A 22,096-nucleotide genomic window follows, 5' to 3' on the forward strand; every position below is an offset into this window, starting at 1 on the left:
CGCGTAGCGAGCCACCGCGCCCGCAGCGTGGCGAGCGCAGCGAGCCCGCAAGGGGCTTTTTTGCGCTCGCCATGCTGTCTGACTCCGGGCAGTCGTGATCCCGACGTCGGGATAATGACTGTCGGGATCCCGAATGTCGGAGTCCCATACCACACCCTAATAAATCTGCCTTAATGTGCATCAGCATCTGTTTACCAATGATCTGAAGAGCATGTAATCTGCTGGATGAAATGGAACAAAGCTGCCTCAATCAGAACAGAGCCACCAAATTGTCAGTGTCCCATTTTAGCTGGCAGGTATAAACTTACCTCTGTATATCACTGGTAAAAAAAAACATGTTTTAACATTGCACATGGGAAAATTACAGATATACTTACATATTTTCCTATTATTATACAGCTTACAAAATTAAAAAAGGCAAAACACCCAAATATGAGACCGACCACTGTGTTACTGACGCCTTTCTTTTCAGCCTATTAAAAAGAGAAAGAAGAAAAAACAAAGGTCAAATATATTTCCAGGAATTTATTTGGATCACTTATTTTGGTTCTACTAGTATGTAGTAGGGACAAGTTAAGCAGCATCAAGGCAAACACTCACACACATTACTGATTCATACTTCCACCTTGAAAAGGTCTCAATTAATGCAAACTACTACTACCCGCTAAAGATATACAGTGGCTGCCTGTGCCAGGTGTGACTAAAAATAATGCTGGGTATAGACAAGACAAGACAATACATCGGGTGAAATCGGCCCAAAATCGCATGTTTGTGACATCTGATCCAATCTGATGCACGTTCCTGTGCTCATCAGATTGGATCAGGTGGTCGTATCTGCAGAACATAAGATATATCAGAATCTGAGCAATCGTGGGTGCTTTTTAGCACCCACGATGTTTCAGATCCGATATATCTATATGCAGAGCTCCGGTTACCTCCTTCAGGTGCGCGGCCATCCTCCAACCCCCAGTCAGTGACAGTAGCAGCAGCCGGCATCACAGGAAGGGGCAGGCGCGATGGGAGGGAAGAGTTCAGAGGGCGGCAGTGACACTCACACTTCCCTGCTTCTATGACACCCCCCTCTCCTGAATGTCTGCACGGGCTGTAGAGCCCGGACCCCTCCCCCCCCTCTCCTGCTGCTGGACGAATGACACCATGGGCAGCAGAGCCCGGACCCCCCCTCTCCCCTGCTGAATGAATGAATGACACCACGGGCAGCAGAGCCCGGACCCCCCTCCCCCTCTCCCCTGCTCGTATAAAAGTAAATAAACTTGTGAGGATAATAAGCCAACGTTTCAGAGCCAAGTTGTTCGTGTCTCCCACTGCGGCACCATGCTTGGTGTCTTTTTGTATGAGTGACGACACCCCCCCCAAACTACATATACATATACCGCCATTCTCCTTTCCTCAGAACAGTAAAACCTGCAAGGTATAGCACTGTTCAGGCCACTCCCTAGGGCCATCCCATCAGATAAATCTCATGGCACATCCAATTTGCGTCAGATAAATCATGTGATTAATCACATGTGATAAATCATATGTGATTTATCTGACACAAATTTGATGTAAAAAATGGCACATCGAGGGCGAAATGTAATAGGGTGCGATTTTTGGACGAGTTCCAAACTCGCCAGAAATCGCACCTTTAACCCCTTCCTGACAGAGCCAGTTTTTGCGTTCCTGACAGAGCCCTTTTTTTCAAATCTGACATGTCTCACTTAAGTGGGGATAATTTTTTTTTGCTTTTACTTATCCCAGTGATTTTGAGATTGTTTTTTCGTGACACATTGTACTTCAAACTAGTGGTAAATTTGGGTCGATACAGTCTGTGTTTTTTTGTGAAAAATACCAAAATGTCGTAAAAAAATGGAAAATTTAGCAATTTGCAAAATGTTAAATTTTCTGCTTGTGAGACAAATAATCATACCACTCAAAATAGTTAATAACTAACATAGACCATATGTCTACTTTATGTTGACATCATTATTTCAACTTCCTTTTAATTTTTTTGGACACTAGGAGGCTTACAATATGAATAGCAAATTCTCAAATTTTCAAGAAAATTTCAAACACTGATTTTTTTAGGGACCAGTTCAGTTCTGATGTGACTTTGAGGGACTTGTATGTGAGACACCCCCATAAATGATACCATTTCAAAAACTGCACCCCTCACAGTATTCAAAACAGCATTTTGGAAGTTTGTTAACCCTTTAGGTGTTTCACAGGAATTAAAACAAAGTGTAGGTGAAATTTAAAAATTTCATTTTTTTTGCAGATTTGCAATTTTAATACATTTTTCTAAGGAACACAGTACATTTTACTAGAGAAATGTGACTAAAAATTGATTCCCCCAATTCTTTTGTTTTCATAAATATCCTATATGTGGCCCTAGTGTGCACGGTGACCAAACCACAGGCTTCATAATAGAAGGAGCACCTACTTGATTTTGGAGCCTCCTTTTTATGAGATTATTTTTTAGGCACCATGTAGGTTTCTAGGCACCATAAGATGCTAAAAGTTAGGAACCCCCCCACAAGTGACCCCATTTTGCAAACTACACCCCTCAGGGAATTCATCTAGGGGTATAGTGTACATTTCAAACCCCCAGGGGTTTCACCAATTGTGGTACAACTGGGCAGTGAAAATGAAAAATTACATTTTTTACACAAAAATGCAGTTCTGGCTCAAAATTTTTCATTTTCAGAAGGTATGAAGGAGACAAAGCACCCCAAAATCTGTGCCCCAATTTCTCCCGAGTACGGCAATGCCTCACATGTGACCAAAAAATACCATTTGGGTGCATGGCAGGACTCAGAAGGGAAGGAGTGATTTTTGGATTTTGCAGCTCAGATTCTGGTGGAATTTTGGTGGGTGCTATGTCGCATTAGCAAGACCCCCCAAGCACCAATACAGTGGAACCCCCCCACAAGTGACCCCATTTTGCAAACTACACCCTCAGGGAATTCATCTAGGGGTATAGTGTACATTTCAAACCCCCAGGGGTTTCACCAATTTTGATACAACTGGGCAGTGAAAATGAAAAATTACATTTTTTTACACAAAAATGCAGTTGTGGCTCAAAATTTTTCATTTTCAGAAGGTATGAAGGAGAAAAAGCACCCCAAAATCTGTGCCCCAATTTCTCCCGAGTACGGCAATGCCTCACATGTGACCAAAAAATACCAGTTGGGTGCATGGCAGGACTCAGAAGGGAAGGAGTGATTTTTGGATTTTGCAGCACAGATTTTGGTGGAATGAATGGTGGGTGCTATGTTGCACCAATACAGTGGAACCCCCCACAAGTCACCCCATTTTGCAAAGTACACCCCTCAGGGAATTCATCTAGGGGTATAGTGTACATTTCAAACCCCCAGGGGTTTCACCAATTTTGATACAAGTGGGCAGTGAAAATGAAAAATTACATTTTTTTACACAAAAATGCAGTTCTGGCTCAAAATTTTTCATTTTCAGAAGGTATGAAGGAGAAAAAGCACCCCAAAATATGTGCCCCAATTTCTCCCGAGTACGGCAATGCCTCACATGTGACCAAAAAATACCAGTTGGGTGCATGGCAGGACTCAGAAGGGAAGGAGTGATTTTTGGATTTTGCAGCTCAGATTCTGGTGGAATTTTGGTGGGTGCTATGTCGCATTAGCAAGACCCCCCAAGCACCAATACAGTGGAACCCCCCCACAAGTGACCCCATTTTGCAAACTACACCCCTCAGGGAATTCATCTAGGGGTATAGTGTACATTTCAAACCCCCAGGGGTTTCACCAATTTTGATACAACTGGGCAGTGAAAATGAAAAATTACATTTTTTTACACAAAAATGCAGTTATGGCTCAAAATTTTTCATTTTCAGAAGGTATGAAGGAGAAAAAGCACCCCAAAATCTGTGCCCCAATTTCTCCCGAGTACGGCAATGCCTCACATGTGACCAAAAAATACCAGTTGGGTGCATGGCAGGACTCAGAAGGGAAGGAGTGATTTTTGGATTTTGCAGCACAGATTTTGGTGGAATGAATGGTGGGTGCTATGTTGCACCAATACAGTGGAACCCCCCCACAAGTCACCCCATTTTGCAAAGTACACCCCTCAGGGAATTCATCTAGGGGTATAGTGTACATTTCAAACCCCCAGGGGTTTCACCAATTTTAATACAAGTGGGCAGTGAAAATAAAAAATTACATTTTTTTACACAAAAATGCAGTTCTGGCTCAAAATTTTTCATTTTCAGAAGGTATGAAGGAGAAAAAGCACCCCAAAATATGTGCCCCAATTTCTCCCGAGTACGGCAATGCCTCACATGTGACCAAAAAATACCAGTTGGGTGCATGGCAGGACTCAGAAGGGAAGGAGTGATTTTTGGATTTTGCAGCTCAGATTCTGGTGGAATTTTGGTGGGTGCTATGTCGCATTAGCAAGACCCCCCAAGCACCAATACAGTGGAACCCCCCCACAAGTGACCCCATTTTGCAAACTACACCCCTCAGGGAATTCATCTAGGGGTATAGTGTACATTTCAAACCCCCAGGGGTTTCACCAATTTTGATACAACTGGGCAGTGAAAATGAAAAATTACATTTTTTTACACAAAAATGCAGTTCTGGCTCAAAATTTTTCATTTTCAGAAGGTATGAAGGAGAAAAAGCACCCCAAAATCTGTGCCCCAATTTCTCCCGAGTACGGCAATGCCTCACATGTGACCAAAAAATACCAGTTGGGTGCATGGCAGGACTCAGAAGGGAAGGAGTGATTTTTGGATTTTGCAGCTCAGATTCTGGTGCAATTTTGGTGGGTGCTATGTCGCATTAGCAAGACCCCCCAAGCACCAATACAGTGGAACCCCCCCACAAGTGACCCCATTTTGCAAACTACACCCCTCAGGGAATTCATCTAGGGGTATAGTGTACATTTCAAACCCCCAGGGGTTTCACCAATTTTGATACAACTGGGCAGTGAAAATGAAAAATTACATTTTTTTACACAAAAATGCAGTTCTGGCTCAAAATTTTTCATTTTCAGAAGGTATGAAGGAGAAAAAGCACCCCAAAATCTGTGCCCCAATTTCTCCCGAGTACGGCAATGCCTCACATGTGACCAAAAAATACCAGTTGGGTGCATGGCAGGACTCAGAAGGGAAGGAGTGATTTTTGGATTTTGCAGCTCAGATTCTGGTGGAATTTTGGTGGGTGCTATGTCGCATTAGCAAGACCCCCCAAGCACCAATACAGTGGAACCCCCCACAAGTGACCCCATTTTGCAAACTAAACCCCTCAGGGAATTCATCTAGGGGTATAGTGTACATTTCAAACCCCCAGGGGTTTCTCCAATTTTGATACAAGTGGGCAGTGAAAATGAAAAATTAAATTTTTTTACACAAAAATGCAGTTCTGGCTCAAAATTTTTCATTTTCAGAAGGAATGAAGGAGACAAAGCACCCCAAAATGTGCCCCAATTTCTCCCGAGTACGGCAATGCCTCATGTGTGACCAAAAAGTGGCAGGACTCAGAAGGGAAGGAGTGATATTTGGATTTTGCAGCACAGATTTTGGTGGAATGAATGGTGGGTGCTATGTTGCACCAATACAGTGGAACCCCCCCACAAGTCACCCCATTTTGCAAACTACACCCCTCAGGGAATTGATCTAGGGGTATAGTGTACATTTCAAACCCCCAGGGGTTTCACCAATTTTGATACAAGTGGGCAGTGAAAATGAAAAATTAAATTTTTTTACACAAAAATGCAGTTCTGGCTCAAAATTTTTCATTTTCAGAAGGAATGAAGGAGACAAAGCACCCCAAAATGTGCCCCAATTTCTCCCGAGTACGGCAATGCCTCATGTGTGACCAAAAAGTGGCAGGACTCAGAAGGGAAGGAGTGATATTTGGATTTTGCAGCACAAATTCTGGTGGAATGATGGTGGGTGCTATGTCGCATTAGCAAGACCCCCCAAGCACCAATACAGTGGAACCTCCCCACAAGTGACCCCATTTTGCAAACTACACCCCTCAGGGAATTCATCTAGGGGTATAGTGTACATTTCAAACCCCCAGGGGTTTCACCAATTTTGATACAAGTGGGCAGTGAAAATGAAAAATTACATTTTTTTACACAAAAATGCAGTTGTGGCTCAAAATTTTTCATTTTCAGAAGGTATGAAGGAGAAAAAGCACCCCAAAATCTGTGCCCCAATTTCTCCCGAGTACGGCAATGCCTCACATGTTACCAAAAAATACCAGTTGGGTGCATGGCAGGACTCAGAAGGGAAGGAGTGATTTTTGGATTTTGCAGCACAGATTTTGGTGGAATGAATGGTGGGTGCTATGTTGCACCAATACAGTGGAACCCCCCACAAGTCACCCCATTTTGCAAAGTACACCCCTCAGGGAATTCATCTAGGGGTATAGTGTACATTTCAAACCCCCAGGGGTTTCACCAATTTTGATACAAGTGGGCAGTGAAAATGAAAAATTAAATTTTTTTACACAAAAATGCAGTTCTGGCTCAAAATTTTTCATTTTCAGAAGGTATGAAGGAGAAAAAGCACCCCAAAATATGTGCCCCAATTTCTCCCGAGTACGGCAATGCCTCACATGTGACCAAAAAATACCAGTTGGGTGCATGGCAGGACTCAGAAGGGAAGGAGTGATTTTTGGATTTTGCAGCTCAGATTCTGGTGGAATTTTGGTGGGTGCTATGTCGCATTAGCAAGACCCCCCAAGCACCAATACAGTGGAACCCCCCCACAAGTGACCCCATTTTGCAAACTACACCCCTCAGGGAATTCATCTAGGGGTATAGTGTACATTTCAAACCCCCAGGGGTTTCACCAATTTTGATACAACTGGGCAGTGAAAATGAAAAATTACATTTTTTTACACAAAAATGCAGTTATGGCTCAAAATTTTTCATTTTCAGAAGGTATGAAGGAGAAAAAGCACCCCAAAATCTGTGCCCCAATTTCTCCCGAGTACGGCAATGCCTCACATGTGACCAAAAAATACCAGTTGGGTGCATGGCAGGACTCAGAAGGGAAGGAGTGATTTTTGGATTTTGCAGCACAGATTTTGGTGGAATGAATGGTGGGTGCTATGTTGCACCAATACAGTGGAACCCCCCCACAAGTCACCCCATTTTGCAAAGTACACCCCTCAGGGAATTCATCTAGGGGTATAGTGTACATTTCAAACCCCCAGGGGTTTCACCAATTTTAATACAAGTGGGCAGTGAAAATAAAAAATTACATTTTTTTACACAAAAATGCAGTTCTGGCTCAAAATTTTTCATTTTCAGAAGGTATGAAGGAGAAAAAGCACCCCAAAATATGTGCCCCAATTTCACCCGAGTACGGCAATGCCTCACATGTGACCAAAAAATACCAGTTGGGTGCATGGCAGGACTCAGAAGGGAAGGAGTGATTTTTGGATTTTGCAGCTCAGATTCTGGTGGAATTTTGGTGGGTGCTATGTCGCATTAGCAAGACCCCCCAAGCACCAATACAGTGGAACCCCCCCACAAGTGACCCCATTTTGCAAACTACACCCCTCAGGGAATTCATCTAGGGGTATAGTGTACATTTCAAACCCCCAGGGGTTTCACCAATTTTGATACAACTGGGCAGTGAAAATGAAAAATTACATTTTTTTACACAAAAATGCAGTTCTGGCTCAAAATTTTTCATTTTCAGAAGGTATGAAGGAGAAAAAGCACCCCAAAATCTGTGCCCCAATTTCTCCCGAGTACGGCAATGCCTCACATGTGACCAAAAAATACCAGTTGGGTGCATGGCAGGACTCAGAAGGGAAGGAGTGATTTTTGGATTTTGCAGCTCAGATTCTGGTGCAATTTTGGTGGGTGCTATGTCGCATTAGCAAGACCCCCCAAGCACCAATACAGTGGAACCCCCCCACAAGTGACCCCATTTTGCAAACTACACCCCTCAGGTAATTCATCTAGGGGTATAGTGTACATTTCAAACCCCCAGGGGTTTCACCAATTTTGATACAACTGGGCAGTGAAAATGAAAAATTACATTTTTTTACACAAAAATGCAGTTCTGGCTCAAAATTTTTCATTTTCAGAAGGTATGAAGGAGAAAAAGCACCCCAAAATCTGTGCCCCAATTTCTCCCGAGTACGGCAATGCCTCACATGTGACCAAAAAATACCAGTTGGGTGCATGGCAGGACTCAGAAGGGAAGGAGTGATTTTTGGATTTTGCAGCTCAGATTCTGGTGGAATTTTGGTGGGTGCTATGTCGCATTAGCAAGACCCCCCAAGCACCAATACAGTGGAACCCCCCCACAAGTGACCCCATTTTGCAAACTACACCCCTCAGGTAATTCATCTAGGGGTATAGTGTACATTTCAAACCCCCAGGGGTTTCACCAATTTTGATACAACTGGGCAGTGAAAATGAAAAATTACATTTTTTTACACAAAAATGCAGTTATGGCTCAAAATTTTTCATTTTCAGAAGGTATGAAGGAGAAAAAGCACCCCAAAATCTGTGCCCCAATTTCTCCCGAGTACGGCAATGCCTCACATGTGACCAAAAAATACCAGTTGGGTGCATGGCAGGACTCAGAAGGGAAGGAGTGATTTTTGGATTTTGCAGCACAGATTTTGGTGGAATGAATGGTGGGTGCTATGTTGCACCAATACAGTGGAACCCCCCCACAAGTCACCCCATTTTGCAAAGTACACCCCTCAGGGAATTCATCTAGGGGTATAGTGTACATTTCAAACCCCCAGGGGTTTCACCAATTTTAATACAAGTGGGCAGTGAAAATAAAAAATTACATTTTTTTACACAAAAATGCAGTTCTGGCTCAAAATTTTTCATTTTCAGAAGGTATGAAGGAGAAAAAGCACCCCAAAATATGTGCCCCAATTTCTCCCGAGTACGGCAATGCCTCACATGTGACCAAAAAATACCAGTTGGGTGCATGGCAGGACTCAGAAGGGAAGGAGTGATTTTTGGATTTTGCAGCTCAGATTCTGGTGGAATTTTGGTGGGTGCTATGTCGCATTAGCAAGACCCCCCAAGCACCAATACAGTGGAACCCCCCCACAAGTGACCCCATTTTGCAAACTACACCCCTCAGGGAATTCATCTAGGGGTATAGTGTACATTTCAAACCCCCAGGGGTTTCACCAATTTTGATACAACTGGGCAGTGAAAATGAAAAATTACATTTTTTTACACAAAAATGCAGTTCTGGCTCAAAATTTTTCATTTTCAGAAGGTATGAAGGAGAAAAAGCACCCCAAAATCTGTGCCCCAATTTCTCCCGAGTACGGCAATGCCTCACATGTGACCAAAAAATACCAGTTGGGTGCATGGCAGGACTCAGAAGGGAAGGAGTGATTTTTGGATTTTGCAGCTCAGATTCTGGTGGAATTTTGGTGGGTGCTATGTCGCATTAGCAAGACCCCCCAAGCACCAATACAGTGGAACCCCCCACAAGTGACCCCATTTTGCAAACTAAACCCCTCAGGGAATTCATCTAGGGGTATAGTGTACATTTCAAACCCCCAGGGGTTTCTCCAATTTTGATACAAGTGGGCAGTGAAAATGAAAAATTAAATTTTTTTACACAAAAATGCAGTTCTGGCTCAAAATTTTTCATTTTCAGAAGGAATGAAGGAGACAAAGCACCCCAAAATGTGCCCCAATTTCTCCCGAGTACGGCAATGCCTCATGTGTGACCAAAAAGTGGCAGGACTCAAAAGGGAAGGAGTGATATTTGGATTTTGCAGCACAGATTTTGGTGGAATGAATGGTGGGTGCTATGTTGCACCAATACAGTGGAACCCCCCCACAAGTCACCCCATTTTGCAAACTACACCCCTCAGGGAATTGATCTAGGGGTATAGTGTACATTTCAAACCCCCAGGGGTTTCACCAATTTTGATACAAGTGGGCAGTGAAAATAAAAAATTAAATTTTTTTACACAAAAATGCAGTTCTGGCTCAAAATTTTTCATTTTCAGAAGGAATGAAGGAGACAAAGCACCCCAAAATGTGCCCCAATTTCTCCCGAGTACGGCAATGCCTCATGTGTGACCAAAAAGTGGCAGGACTCAGAAGGGAAGGAGTGATATTTGGATTTTGCAGCACAAATTCTGGTGGAATGATGGTGGGTGCTATGTCGCATTAGCAAGACCCCCCAAGCACCAATACAGTGGAACCCCCCCACAAGTGACCCCATTTTGCAAACTACACCCCTCAGGGAATTCATCTAGGGGTATAGTGTACATTTCAAACCCCCAGGGGTTTCACCAATTTTGATACAAGTGGGCAGTGAAAATGAAAAATTACATTTTTTTACACAAAAATGCAGTTCTGGCTCAAAATTTTTCATTTTCATAAGGTATGAAGGAGAAAAAGCACCCCAAAATCTGTGCCCCAATTTCTCCCGAGTATGGCAATGCCTCATATGTGACCAAAAAATACCAGTTGGGTGCATGGCAGGACTCAGAAGGGAAGGAGTGATTTTTGGATTTTGCAGCTCAGATTCTGGTGGAATGTTGGTGGGTGCTATGTGGCATTAGCAAGACCCCCGAAGCACGGTGAAATGATGAACCTAATAATCCATAGATGTGTGGTATATTTTAAAACACTCCTTTATACATAGGCCGGGTTTGTCGGGGCAAGTTTCACAGTGGAAAAAAGTTTCCTTTCTTATTCCCTTTTTATAGCAAACTTTGCACCTTTTTTGTGTCCTGCCCTTTCTTGCAGTGGAGGGGATTTCGTTTGGAAAATGCTGCCCTGGTACAATACGGGGGCCAGTACTAGAAGTACTGGGGCCCTCTGCCTGCTGGTTCCCAAATACTAGGCCCTTTATGACTTCCTCTTGAAAGTGCATAAATGTCCCCCTCTGGCCGGTAGAACGGAATAGCACGTAAGCGTTATACAGTGCCATCTGGATGATATACACGGCCAGCTTCTTGTACCAGATTTTTGTTTTCCGCAGGGCACTGTACGGCTTCAGTACCTGATCTGAAAGATCCACTCCGCCCATGTACCTATTGTAATCCAGGATACAATTAGGTTTTGAGGTGTGGGTACTGGTACCGCGTACAGGGACGGAGGTGGTACTGTCTCCGTGAATTGTTGTCAGTATAAGGACATCCCTCTTGTCCTTATATTTGACCAACAACATATTTTCGGTGCATATTCCCCTGCTTTCACCCCTTCTCATTACTTGGGCAATGTGCGTTTTTGGGAGGCCTCTTTGGTTCTTGCGCACAGTACCGCAAGCTGCTGTACCTCTTGAACCAAGGGCCTTAAACAGGGGGATGCTAGTGTAAAAGTTATCCACATAGAGGTGATAACCTTTATCCAGGAAGGGGTGCACTAAATCCCAGACAATTTTTCCACTAACACCTACGAGGGAGGGGGGGCATTCTGGCGGTTCAATTCTTGAATCCTTCCCTTCATATACCCTAAACCTGTGAGTGTACCCTGAGGTGCTTTCACACAGCTTATACATTTTTATGCCATACCTTGCCCTCTTACTGGGAAGGTACTGGCGGAATTTAACCCTTCCTTTAAAATGTATAAGGGACTCGTCTATGCAAATGAATTTATCTGGGATGTACATCTCTGGAAATTTGGCACTGAAATGATCAATGACCGGCCTGACTTTGAATAGCCGGTCAAAGGTGGGATCATCTCTGGGTGGGCACTGTGCATTATCGTTGTAATGCAAAAATTTAAGGATTAACTCAAAACGAGTCCGGGTCATGGCCATACGGTAAAGTGGGGTGCTGTACAGAACATCTGTACTCCAATATTGCCTAATTTCTGGCTTTTTTACTATGCCCATATGAAACACCAGACCCCAAAACGTCATCATCTCTACTGCATCTACAGGGGTCCACCTAGCAAATGATGACGTGGGGTTTTGAGCAATAAACTGCTGGGCATATAAATTAGTTTGGTCCACCATTAAATTTATAAAATCATCAGAGAAAAATAATTTGAAAAAGTCAATTTCTCTGAGACCTGTGGAATCAAATTGGATTCCTGGCATGGCCAAAAACTCAGGAACCTGGGGCTCAAAATTGTCTGGTGGTGGGGTCCATACGAGATCAATTATTGGGGGGGGGGTCTCAGCTGCTCTACGGGGGCGTCTTTGAGGGGGTCCCTCATCACCAGAGGAGGAAGAGGAGCTTAAGGCGAATCCTTCAAATTCCCCGCTTGCATCACTGGCTGTGTCAGAGTCAGAAGCAAGCATGGCATATGCCTCCTCTGCTGAATACATTCTTCTGGATGACTGGGATGACATTTGGGATGACATTTGGGATGCCATTTTTATTTTTGTGTTACTGGTAGTGAAATGTTTCAACACGTGTATAGTGTAGGGGGGGGTACAAACTTTATTTCAACCAGGGGGGTATGTAGTGTGTAGTGTGTATGTAGTGCAGAAAAAAAAAAATACTTTATACAAAAAAAAAAAAAAATGAAGGGGTTAAAAAAAAAAAAAAATTGAGGGGGTTAAAAAAAAAAAAATTGAAGGGGTTAAAAAAAAAAAAAAAAGGTCCTGCGCCAAAAATTGAGCACAGATGTTGGTCAGTAACGTCCGTCACTGAACAGCGCTCAAAGGCAACAGGAATTTGATCAAAAAAAAAAAAAAAAAATAGATCAACCCTGTGCCGAAAAAGATGATCAGTGATGTACGTCACTGATCAGCGCACAGCGGCCACAGGACACCCCCAAAATCACAGTGTGTGTAAAAAAAAAATTAAAAAAAGACCCCACAGCACACACAAAAAAAAAAAAAGGTGATCAGTGATGCGACACTGATTACCAGTGAGGGGCAGCAGGTGCACAACCTTTGGTGCAACTGACAGTGCAACTGGCAGGTATATATAAAAAAAAAAAACCTCTGCACCCCTAAAAAGTTGCTGATCACCTCAGATATAGTGATCAGCACAAAAGGCGGGGGCAGCAGACACAAAATTTAGCACTCTCTATCACTCTCTGTCACTATCTCTCTCTATCTCTCTATCTCTCACTATCTATCACTCTATGACACTGCAGCAGCAGCACTGACAGTTATATATATGAAAAATAACCCCTGCACCCCCAAAAAGTTGCTGGGGGTGCACAAAAGGGGGGCAGCAGACACAAAATATAGCAGTCTCTATCACTCTCTGTCACTATCTCTCTCTATCTCTCTATCTCTCACTATCTATCACTCTATGACACTGCAGCAGCAGCACTGACAGGTATATATATATATATAAAAAATACCCTGCGCCCCCAAAAAGTTGCTGATCAGTTAATTTATACTGATCAGCACAAAAGGGGGGGCAGCAGTCAGTTATATAAAAAATATATAGCACGATCTGTCACTATCTCTCTATCTCTCTCTCTCTCTCTATCTCTCTATCTATAACTCTATTACACTGCAGCAGCACAAAATATAGCACTCTCTGTCACTAGGCCTCTCTATCTCTCTCTCTCTATCTCTCTCTCTCTCTAACTCGATGACACTGCAGCAGCACAACACAGCACAACACAGCACAGGATGTCACAAGATGAAGCAAGATCCCAAGCAGTGATCAGGTAAGTATTGAGCAAGGTTCTGGTCAGTAAATGGCGACAGCTGGGCACGGTGACCGCACTGCACGCTATTCCAGACCGGAATGGCGTCTGCAGTGTAGTCCCCGTTAGTTTAAACCCCCTCCATGGCTGTGATTGGTCCGTCGGTCCGACGGACCAATCACGGCCTTTGGGGGCGGGCGGGGTGTCAGGGACAGCAGACATCGTCCCTCTGTCACTGCGTCTCTAGACGCAGTGACAGTTAGAAGTCATGACGTATATATACGTCATGTGTCGGGAAGTACTTCCCGGCCATGACGTATATATACGTCAAATGTCGGGAAGGGGTTAAAAATCGCATTTTTAGATGCTAATTCGCATATGTAATGAGATGCGAATTAGCGGCAAAAAATGCGATTTGCCGCGATTTAGGTCGATTTTTAGTCATGAAAATGTGCGCATTTTCAGTCCTGAAAATGTGCGCATTTTCATATATGCGATTTTGGTTGTAAAAAAAAAAAAGAAAAAAAACGGCGTGCGGTCCCCCCCCTAAGCATAACCAGCCCCGGGCTCAAAAAGCCGGTGCTGGTATAATAAAATCAAAGGAACAATCAAGTTGGGGTTCCCTGGATTTTATAAAACCAGCACCAGGCTCAAGGTCCGGCGCTGGTTCCCAAAATACGGGGGACAAAATGACTAGGGGTCCCCCGTATTTTAAGAACCAGCACCGGACACAACCAGCCAGCAGGGTAATGCCACAGCCGGGGGGAGACTTTTTATACAAGTCCCCCCGGCCAAAGCATTAACCCCCTGGCTGGTCAGCATGGGCAGGGGTCCTGGGGAAGTGGGGACCCCCCCAATGAAGGGGTCCCCCCCCTCCAGGACTTACCAGCCCATGCTGATAGTCCGGGGCTGTCCCCGATGCCCCTGGGCATCGGGCTGATGACTTGTGTAAAAAAAAGGATAAAAACTATTGTTCTTTACTGGCGAACTATGAGTCCCAGCAAGCCTACCTCGCATGCTGGGACTTGGGGAACCACAAGTCCCAGCATGCGGGGCATTAAAGGGCCCGCTGGCACTTGTAGTTCTGCAGTGAAAAAAATAGTGCACAAAATCACACTGACACCCTGTAAAATAAAACTTTAATACACACAAAACACACACACACTGATACTTACCTACCTTGAGCCCGTAGGTCGGTCCCTGGATCCTGGGTCCGGGCTCCGGGGCTCCAGGGCAGAAGAGTCCGGTTCCGGGGCCTTGGTCCTGGTTCCGGGGCTGGTCCTGGGGTTCCGGGGCTCCTGGCGTGAAGAATCCGGGGTCCGGGATCCGTGGTAGTCCAGAGGGGTACCTAAGGAGGCAAATCCTACTCACCTGCTCCCCGGCGGCGACCTCCGGTGACAGCGCTGCTCCCGACTGGTACCCGGCTTCAAGGACTTTGCCCGGCGCTGAGATGTTTCCTCTTCGCCGTCTGTGAACAGAATGATTTCTCGGCCAATCAGGAGCCGAGAAACTCGGCTCCTGATTGGCCAGAAATCATTCTGAATATAGACGCCGACGGAGTAACATCTCTGCTCTGGATGCGCTGAGATGTTACTCCGTCGGCGTCTGTATTCAGAATGATTTCTGGCCAATCAGAAGCCGAGTTTCTCGGCTCCTGATTGGCCGAGAAATCATTCTGTTCACAGACGGCGAAGAGGAAACATCTCAGCGCCGGGCAAAGTCCTTGAAGCCGGGTACCAGTCGGGAGCAGCGCTGTCACCGGAGGTCGCCGCCGGGGAGCAGGTGAGTAGGATTTGCCTCCTTAGGTACCCCTCTGGACTACCACGGATCCCGGACCCCGGATTCTTCACGCCAGGAGCCCCGGAACCCCAGGACCAGCCCCAGAACCAGGACCAAGGCCCCGGAACCGGACTCTTCTGCCCTGGAGCCCCGGAGCCCGGACCCAGGATCCAGGGACCGACCTACGGGCTCAAGGTAGGTAAGTATCAGTGTGTGTGTGTTTTGTGTGTATTAAAGTTTTATTTTACAGGGTGTCAGTGTGATTTTGTGCACTATTTTTTTCACTGCAGAACTACAAGTGCCAGCGGGCCCTTTAATGCCCCGCATGCTGGGACTTGTGGTTCCCCAAGTCCCAGCATGCGGGGTAGGCTTGCTGGGACTCATAGTTCGCCAGTAAAGAACAATAGTTTTTATCCTTTTTTTTACACAAGTCATCAGCCCGATGCCCACCGCCCAGGGGCATCGGGGACAGCCCCGGACTATCAGCATGGGCTGGTAAGTCCTGGAGGGGGGGGACCCCTTCATTGGGGGGGTCCCCACTTCCCCAGGACCCCTGCCCATGCTGACCAGCCAGGGGGTTAATGCTTTGGCCGGGGGGACTTGTATAAAAAGTCTCCCCCCGGCTGTGGCATTACCCTGCTGGCTGGTTGTGTCCGGTGCTGGTTCTTAAAATACGGGGGACCCCTAGTCATTTTGTCCCCCGTATTTTGGGAACCAGCGCCGGACCTTGAGCCTAGTGCTGGTTTTATAAAATCCAGGGAACCCCAACTTGATTGTTCCTTTGATTTTATTATACCAGCACCGGCTTTTTGAGCCCGGGGCTGGTTATGTTTAGGGGGGGGACCGCACGCCGTTTTTTTTCTTTTTTTTGGTTTTAACTATTTTTTTACAACAGAACCATGCACAGATCTCAATGATCTGTGCATGTTTCTGATAAAAGCGCCAGGCAGAACCTGGTCTATTTTTTTTGCGATTTTTAGTAACCTTTACTAAAAATCGCAACCCATTAAATATGCGACTTCTATCCTTTTTAATGGGAAAACATCTGGATGCGATTTTTAGTCTAACTAAAAATCGCACCTTTAAAAAATGCGATTTTTCCCGCAAATCGCACCCTATAAATATGCGATTTTCGGAAAATGTCCGAAAACGGCATATTTTGCGGGAAAAATCGCAAAAAAAATAAAAACGCACCCTATTACATTTCGCCCCAAGTGTCAAATTGTATGTAGGCCTCCTGGGAAGCTGCCGGGGAAGTTCAAGGGAAATCAGATGCAATTTTACAGGTCAGATAAATCTCATAGTGTATGGGGGCCTTAACCGTACCTCCAAACACGACCCTCTCCAGGGGGGACAGAATGCTCCTTTAACCCCTTCCCGACATTTGACGTACATGTACGTCATGGTCGGGAAGTACTTCCCGACATTTGACGTACATGTACGTCATGGCTTTAAACTGTCACTGCGTCTATAGACGCAGTGACAGTTAGGTGATGTCTGCTGTCCCTGACAGCAGACATCCCCCCTCGCCGCCCAGGGGGGGCAGGGGTGCCCCCCCCGGTCGGCGATCGCTGTGATTGGCTGTTCAAATCTGAACAGCCATTCACAGCGTTTCCTGTGTTACCGGCGGCTAAGCCGCTCGGTAACACAGGGATCGGTGGTGATCGGTGCTGTCAAGTACAGCACCGATCACCACCGATGTGCAGCCCCCCCCTCGCACCCGCCGGGCACTCACCCGGCAGCAGCAGCAGCTCCCCCGGCAGTGTCAGGAGCGCACGCAGCGCTGCCCTCCTCCCCCCTCCCCCCCGCAGCAGCAGCATCAAGCTGCAAAAAAAGTTAAATATTAGTAAAATTAAAAATATATGTACTGAATAAATATATATATATATATATATATATATATATATATATATATATATATATATATATACACACATACACATATATATATATATATATATATATATATATATATATGTGTGTGTGTGTGTGTGTCTATATATATATATATATATAGTAGTGGGAAAGTAGCACTCTCAAAATTCAATAGGTATATGCTGGGGTGCCCAGGAGCTCAGGTTCCAAACATTTTCCATAAGGACCAATAATATCCAATAAGAAATAGGGAGCGCACTCACCAGACTTTTTCAGAGTCCTTTGTTAAAAAGCAAGATTTTAATGACACATCTTTAAAAGGTTAGTCGACGTTTCGGGTCCACATCAGACCCTTTGTCAAGACACAGCAACCACAGGTATCCCAGAGACAGCTTAAAAACAGACTCCCTACTCACCAGTTAAGTACCATAAAACCCCTCCTCTCCTGGAGTGACAACCAATCATAGTGGGAGGAATATGTGATTAAAGCAACTCAGGTAAATGACACAGGTGATGGTTGTAAAATATACACTCACCCCGGGCAGTATCATAGTGCAGATTCCGATCACCTGCATTGTGGCGTGCGGGTCACAGATCCGGAAGCTGCCTGCTCTGCTGGCTTCCTGTGGGTGCGTGCGTGTCAGCAGGCACAACACAGCGTTACCCCACGTGACCTCCGTTCTAGTGAGTGCAGCGTCCAGCCGAGCACGCTGGAACGCATGCCTTTCTCACTTCCGCGTTCCATAGACCCGGAACTTGCGGCAGCATCGTTTGCTTATTGAAATGGCAAAAAAAATCCTTTATGTTTTATTTGGAAGCGCTAGAATGTTTTAATTTATCAATTGAGGAGTTGTTTAGAAAATAGAAAAATCTTCTTTCACTCAATATTATATTGTTGAGAATATCTCGTTTAAGGTACGGAAATAAGCACTATGGGGGGGGCCTCAACTGTATAGAAATGAGACACAAATGTCACACCGATGTTCATGAGTTGCCTGTAATAGATGTAGGGGCATTATGTCATGTACCTCATAATGGTTTTCAGGAGTCTGTATACATTTATATACACAAATATAGAAAAAATATACAGAAAAATTTAAAATTATTCCTAAATGGATAGAGTGGGACAAGCGTCTGTGCCTAGCCTGGCCCAGGGGCAATGAAATCACTGTCCCTGATCCCAGACAGGTGACAGCGCACCCACTCCCAGACGCATATTGGTTATTAACCTGACATAAATATTATAGTTTTAATCTGAAAAGGCAGTGACTTGAGATCTTTTAAAGAGTCCTTAAAGAAACATGGACAAGGAATTCTTCTCATTTAAGCCCTTCGGGGCCACTGTATCCAAATGGTGGATCCAAAAGGCTTCTTTCTTAAGCAGGGTACGTGCTCTATCGCCCCCTCGTGCAAGTGGGGCTATCCAATCGATGACCATGTATCTTAGGCACGATACTTGATGTTTTGCTGCCAAGAAGTGTGCTGCCACGGGCTTATCTGTAGAGCCTGTTTCGAGTGCCAGCTTTATGGATGAACGATGTTGACACACCCTCTCACGCAATGTGCGTACAGTCTTGCCCACATACAGCAGGCCACATGGGCATTTTAGATAGTAGATAATGTGGTCCAACAAACAGTGGAGTCTATATTTTAAAAAGATTTTCTTTCCACTGTGTGGATGACAAAAGTAAGGGCCGACCACAAGCGCTCGACAAGTGGTACAGCCCAAACATCGGAAGCAGCCATTTTTCTTTGACAACCATTGGGTCTCTACCGGGTTAGTATGTTTAACCGATGTGCGGTATAGTGTGTCTTTCAGATTTCTTCCACGGGAGACACTGATCAATGGTGGTCTTTTTCGTAATTTATTGAAGGCTGGATCCGTCGTCACCATATGCCAGTTGTTTTTTATCGACTTCTGTGTTGATGCCAAGTGAGTGTCACAATGGACGTTTAGTATTATGCGCTCCTCTGTCTTGCTTTTTGTTTTTCGAAAAGAGGACTGGTGAGTGGCTCTTGCTCTGGTAAGACAGTTAAGCACATCCTGTCTTCTGTAGCCTCTTGTCACGAAACGGTCAGTGCACTCTCTCAGCTGTATCTCTGCTCTTTCAGGGTCAGAGTTATTTCTTAGTACCCTTAAGAATTGTGACACTGGTAGATTTGATTTTAATTGGGGCGGATGATGGCTAGTCGCCCATAGTAGAGTGTTTCTATCAGTGTCCTTTCTGAAGAGTGTGTAGTTAAGACCATTGGTAGTCTTATAAATAGTGACATCCAAGAAGTTCACTTGCTTGGCGTCCGCCATTGCAGTAAATCTGACAGGGCTGTCCAGATTATTGAGGTAGTCCACCATTTCATTAAAGGAGTTGAGGCCACCCCTCCAAACAACCACAACATCGTCTATGTAGCGCTTGAAATAAATCAGGTGATCACCAAACATTGGTAAGATGTGGCATTGCTCGTAATGATTCATGTACAAGTTAGCGTAGCATGGGGCCACATTGGACCCCATAGCGGTGCCCGCTAGCTGCATGTAGTGGTGCCCTTCATATAGAAAATGGTTCTCGTTGAGGACAAGTTCCAGTAAAGAGACTAGAAATTCCGTTGGTGGTCCCTTTACAGTTCTTTTCTGTAGGGCCTCCTTGACCACTTGAATCCCCGTTGAATGAGGAATGATTGTGTACAAAGAGCACACATCCAGTGTGCCCAAGATATCATCCTCCCTTAAGACACCAATCTGGTCAAGATCTTTTAACAGATGGCTAGTGTCCTTCAAATATGTCGAGGTCATTTGTACCAATGGCTGTAATTGGTAATCCAAATATCTCGCCAGGGGCTGAAGCACTGAACCCCTGGCCGAGATAATTGGACGGCCCGGTGGGTCTGTTAAGGTCTTATGTATTTTTGGCAGTGTGTATAGCACTGGACAGACTGGGAAATCAACGGTTAAAAATGCTTTCTCATCCTCATCTAGCCAACCGTTGTTGAAGGCAAGACCAAGTAAAGAATCAACCTTCTTTTTTATTCTCAACATAGGATTAGTGAAAACCTCACTATAAGTATGGTGGTCAGCCAACTGGCGCATGATTTCTCTATTGTATGAGGTAAAGTCTTGTAGAACCACCGCTCCGCCTTTGTCGGCGTTGCGGATTACCAACTCATTGTTATTTTTCAAATTTCTCAGCACCTGCCTTTCAGCGCCTGCCTTTCAGCGGGTGTTAAATTATCATGCTGTCTTTTTGTGTGTAAATGGCCCTTATTCTCATGCTCAACAACTCTTAAGAAGGTTTTTAAACTGGCATTTGTAGATATGGGGTCAAAGGTGCTCGCTTGTTTAAAAGGTTTATTAGTTATCGGGAGAGGAGTACTGGGGGGTTGTCTATTATCAAAAAATTCGCGCAACCTCAGCTTGCGTCCATTTTTATAGTGGTCAACCGACCATTTGAAGGAATTATGTTGATTGGTGGGGATAAAGGATAAACCTTTCATCAGAAGGGATTTTTCAGCAGATGTTAAGTTATGGGAAGAAAGATTAAATATTAGTTCCTCCCCATCCTTTTGCCCCTGGGTCGCCCTCTTCCTCTTCCAACCGCCCCGCCTCTTGTGCGGTCTGCCCTTGGTCTTAGGCCATCGCGTTGGAGGCCCAGATCCTGGCCTAAAAAATTGGAAGATGTAGATGAGCCTGAAGGGGGTAGGGTATTGCTGGATTCTGCATCAGAAGAGGAATTGGAGTGAAATCGGTCGCTTTCGCCTTCATAGGCTCCATAGCGTCCCCTCCTATCCCTATTGAACCTGGTCCGATTGGACCGGGGCCGTTCCTCCCCAGCCAACCATCTATAAACGGCATGTTGTTGATAATCATTTTCAACCTGATCCAACTTTTTTCTCTTAAAAGCTACCAGGTCAGTTTTGTATTTATCCACCAATTCCTGAAGACGGCCAACCCAGTCCTCACTCTTATCAGATTTTAGTAGTGGGACAGATTCTTTTTCTAATTCTTTAATCTCTACCTTTAGTTTTTTTAGATTGTCTCCTACCTCCTCAATCACCAGTGCAATCAGATCTAAGGAGCATTTATTCAATACCCCACACCATCTGACGCAGAATCCAGGATTTCTCCGTCCGATGGTGGGGGTATTGGCGATGCGGAAACCTCGTGGCACTCGTTTCCTCCGATAATAATCGGATAGAAATTGGCCATGTAAAAGTAAATCAATTTCACGTTTTTTAAGGTGACTCAGTTTATGAAACCGGTCAGTCGGAGTCTGAGTGGGTAATTTATCAAATTCTAGTTCATTAAATAAGATCTTATCAATTTCATCATCGGTCAAACTGACCTGTACATTCTCCGCATTGCTTAACATGACCTCATCTAACATGCCATAGCCAGCCGCCATAGTGCAACACACAATAAACAGCTACCAATATGCGTCTGGTACAAAAACACTATTCAATACACACAAAATGTAAAAGAATATAAAAACAATGCTATCGCTGGTTTGCACTCTGGATTACTCACATCTACCAATCATGTTATTATGAGCAAAATGCAAGTTCCTTTTCGGCTCAAGGTAAACGAATTTCAATCTTCGAATGGGTGCCACTTTAGAAGAATATCCAATATTGGTTCTCCAAATATATAGTAGTGGGAAAGTAGCACTCTCAAAATTCAATAGGTATATGCTGGGGTGCCCAGGAGCTCAGGTTCCAAACATTTTCCATAAGGACCAATAATATCCAATAAGAAATAGGGAGCGCACTCACCAGACTTTTTCAGAGTCCTTTGTTAAAAAGCAAGATTTTAATGACACATCTTTAAAAGGTTAGTCGACGTTTCGGGTCCACATCAGACCCTTTGTCAAGACACAGCAACCACAGG

The 22,096-nt window shown here is 44.7% G+C and overlaps 1 protein-coding gene across 2 annotated transcripts in view; it reads right to left on the bottom strand.

Moving 5' to 3' along the window:
- The window catches only part of SLC18B1 (solute carrier family 18 member B1), a 155,788-nt gene that overhangs the window by 125,240 nt on the left and 8,452 nt on the right, over nt 1–22,096 (bottom strand). For both annotated transcript variants that reach the window (XM_083176779.1, XM_083176778.1), the window contains exon 3: nt 378–473. In XM_083176779.1, coding sequence (XP_083032905.1) covers nt 378–473 — 96 coding nt within the window. The remainder of the gene's footprint in view (nt 1–377; nt 474–22,096) is intronic.

Source organism: Crinia signifera, chromosome 3, assembly GCF_055691185.1.
Source record: "Crinia signifera chromosome 3, ASM5569118v1, whole genome shotgun sequence".
Classification (NCBI taxonomy): domain Eukaryota; kingdom Metazoa; phylum Chordata; class Amphibia; order Anura; family Myobatrachidae; genus Crinia; species Crinia signifera.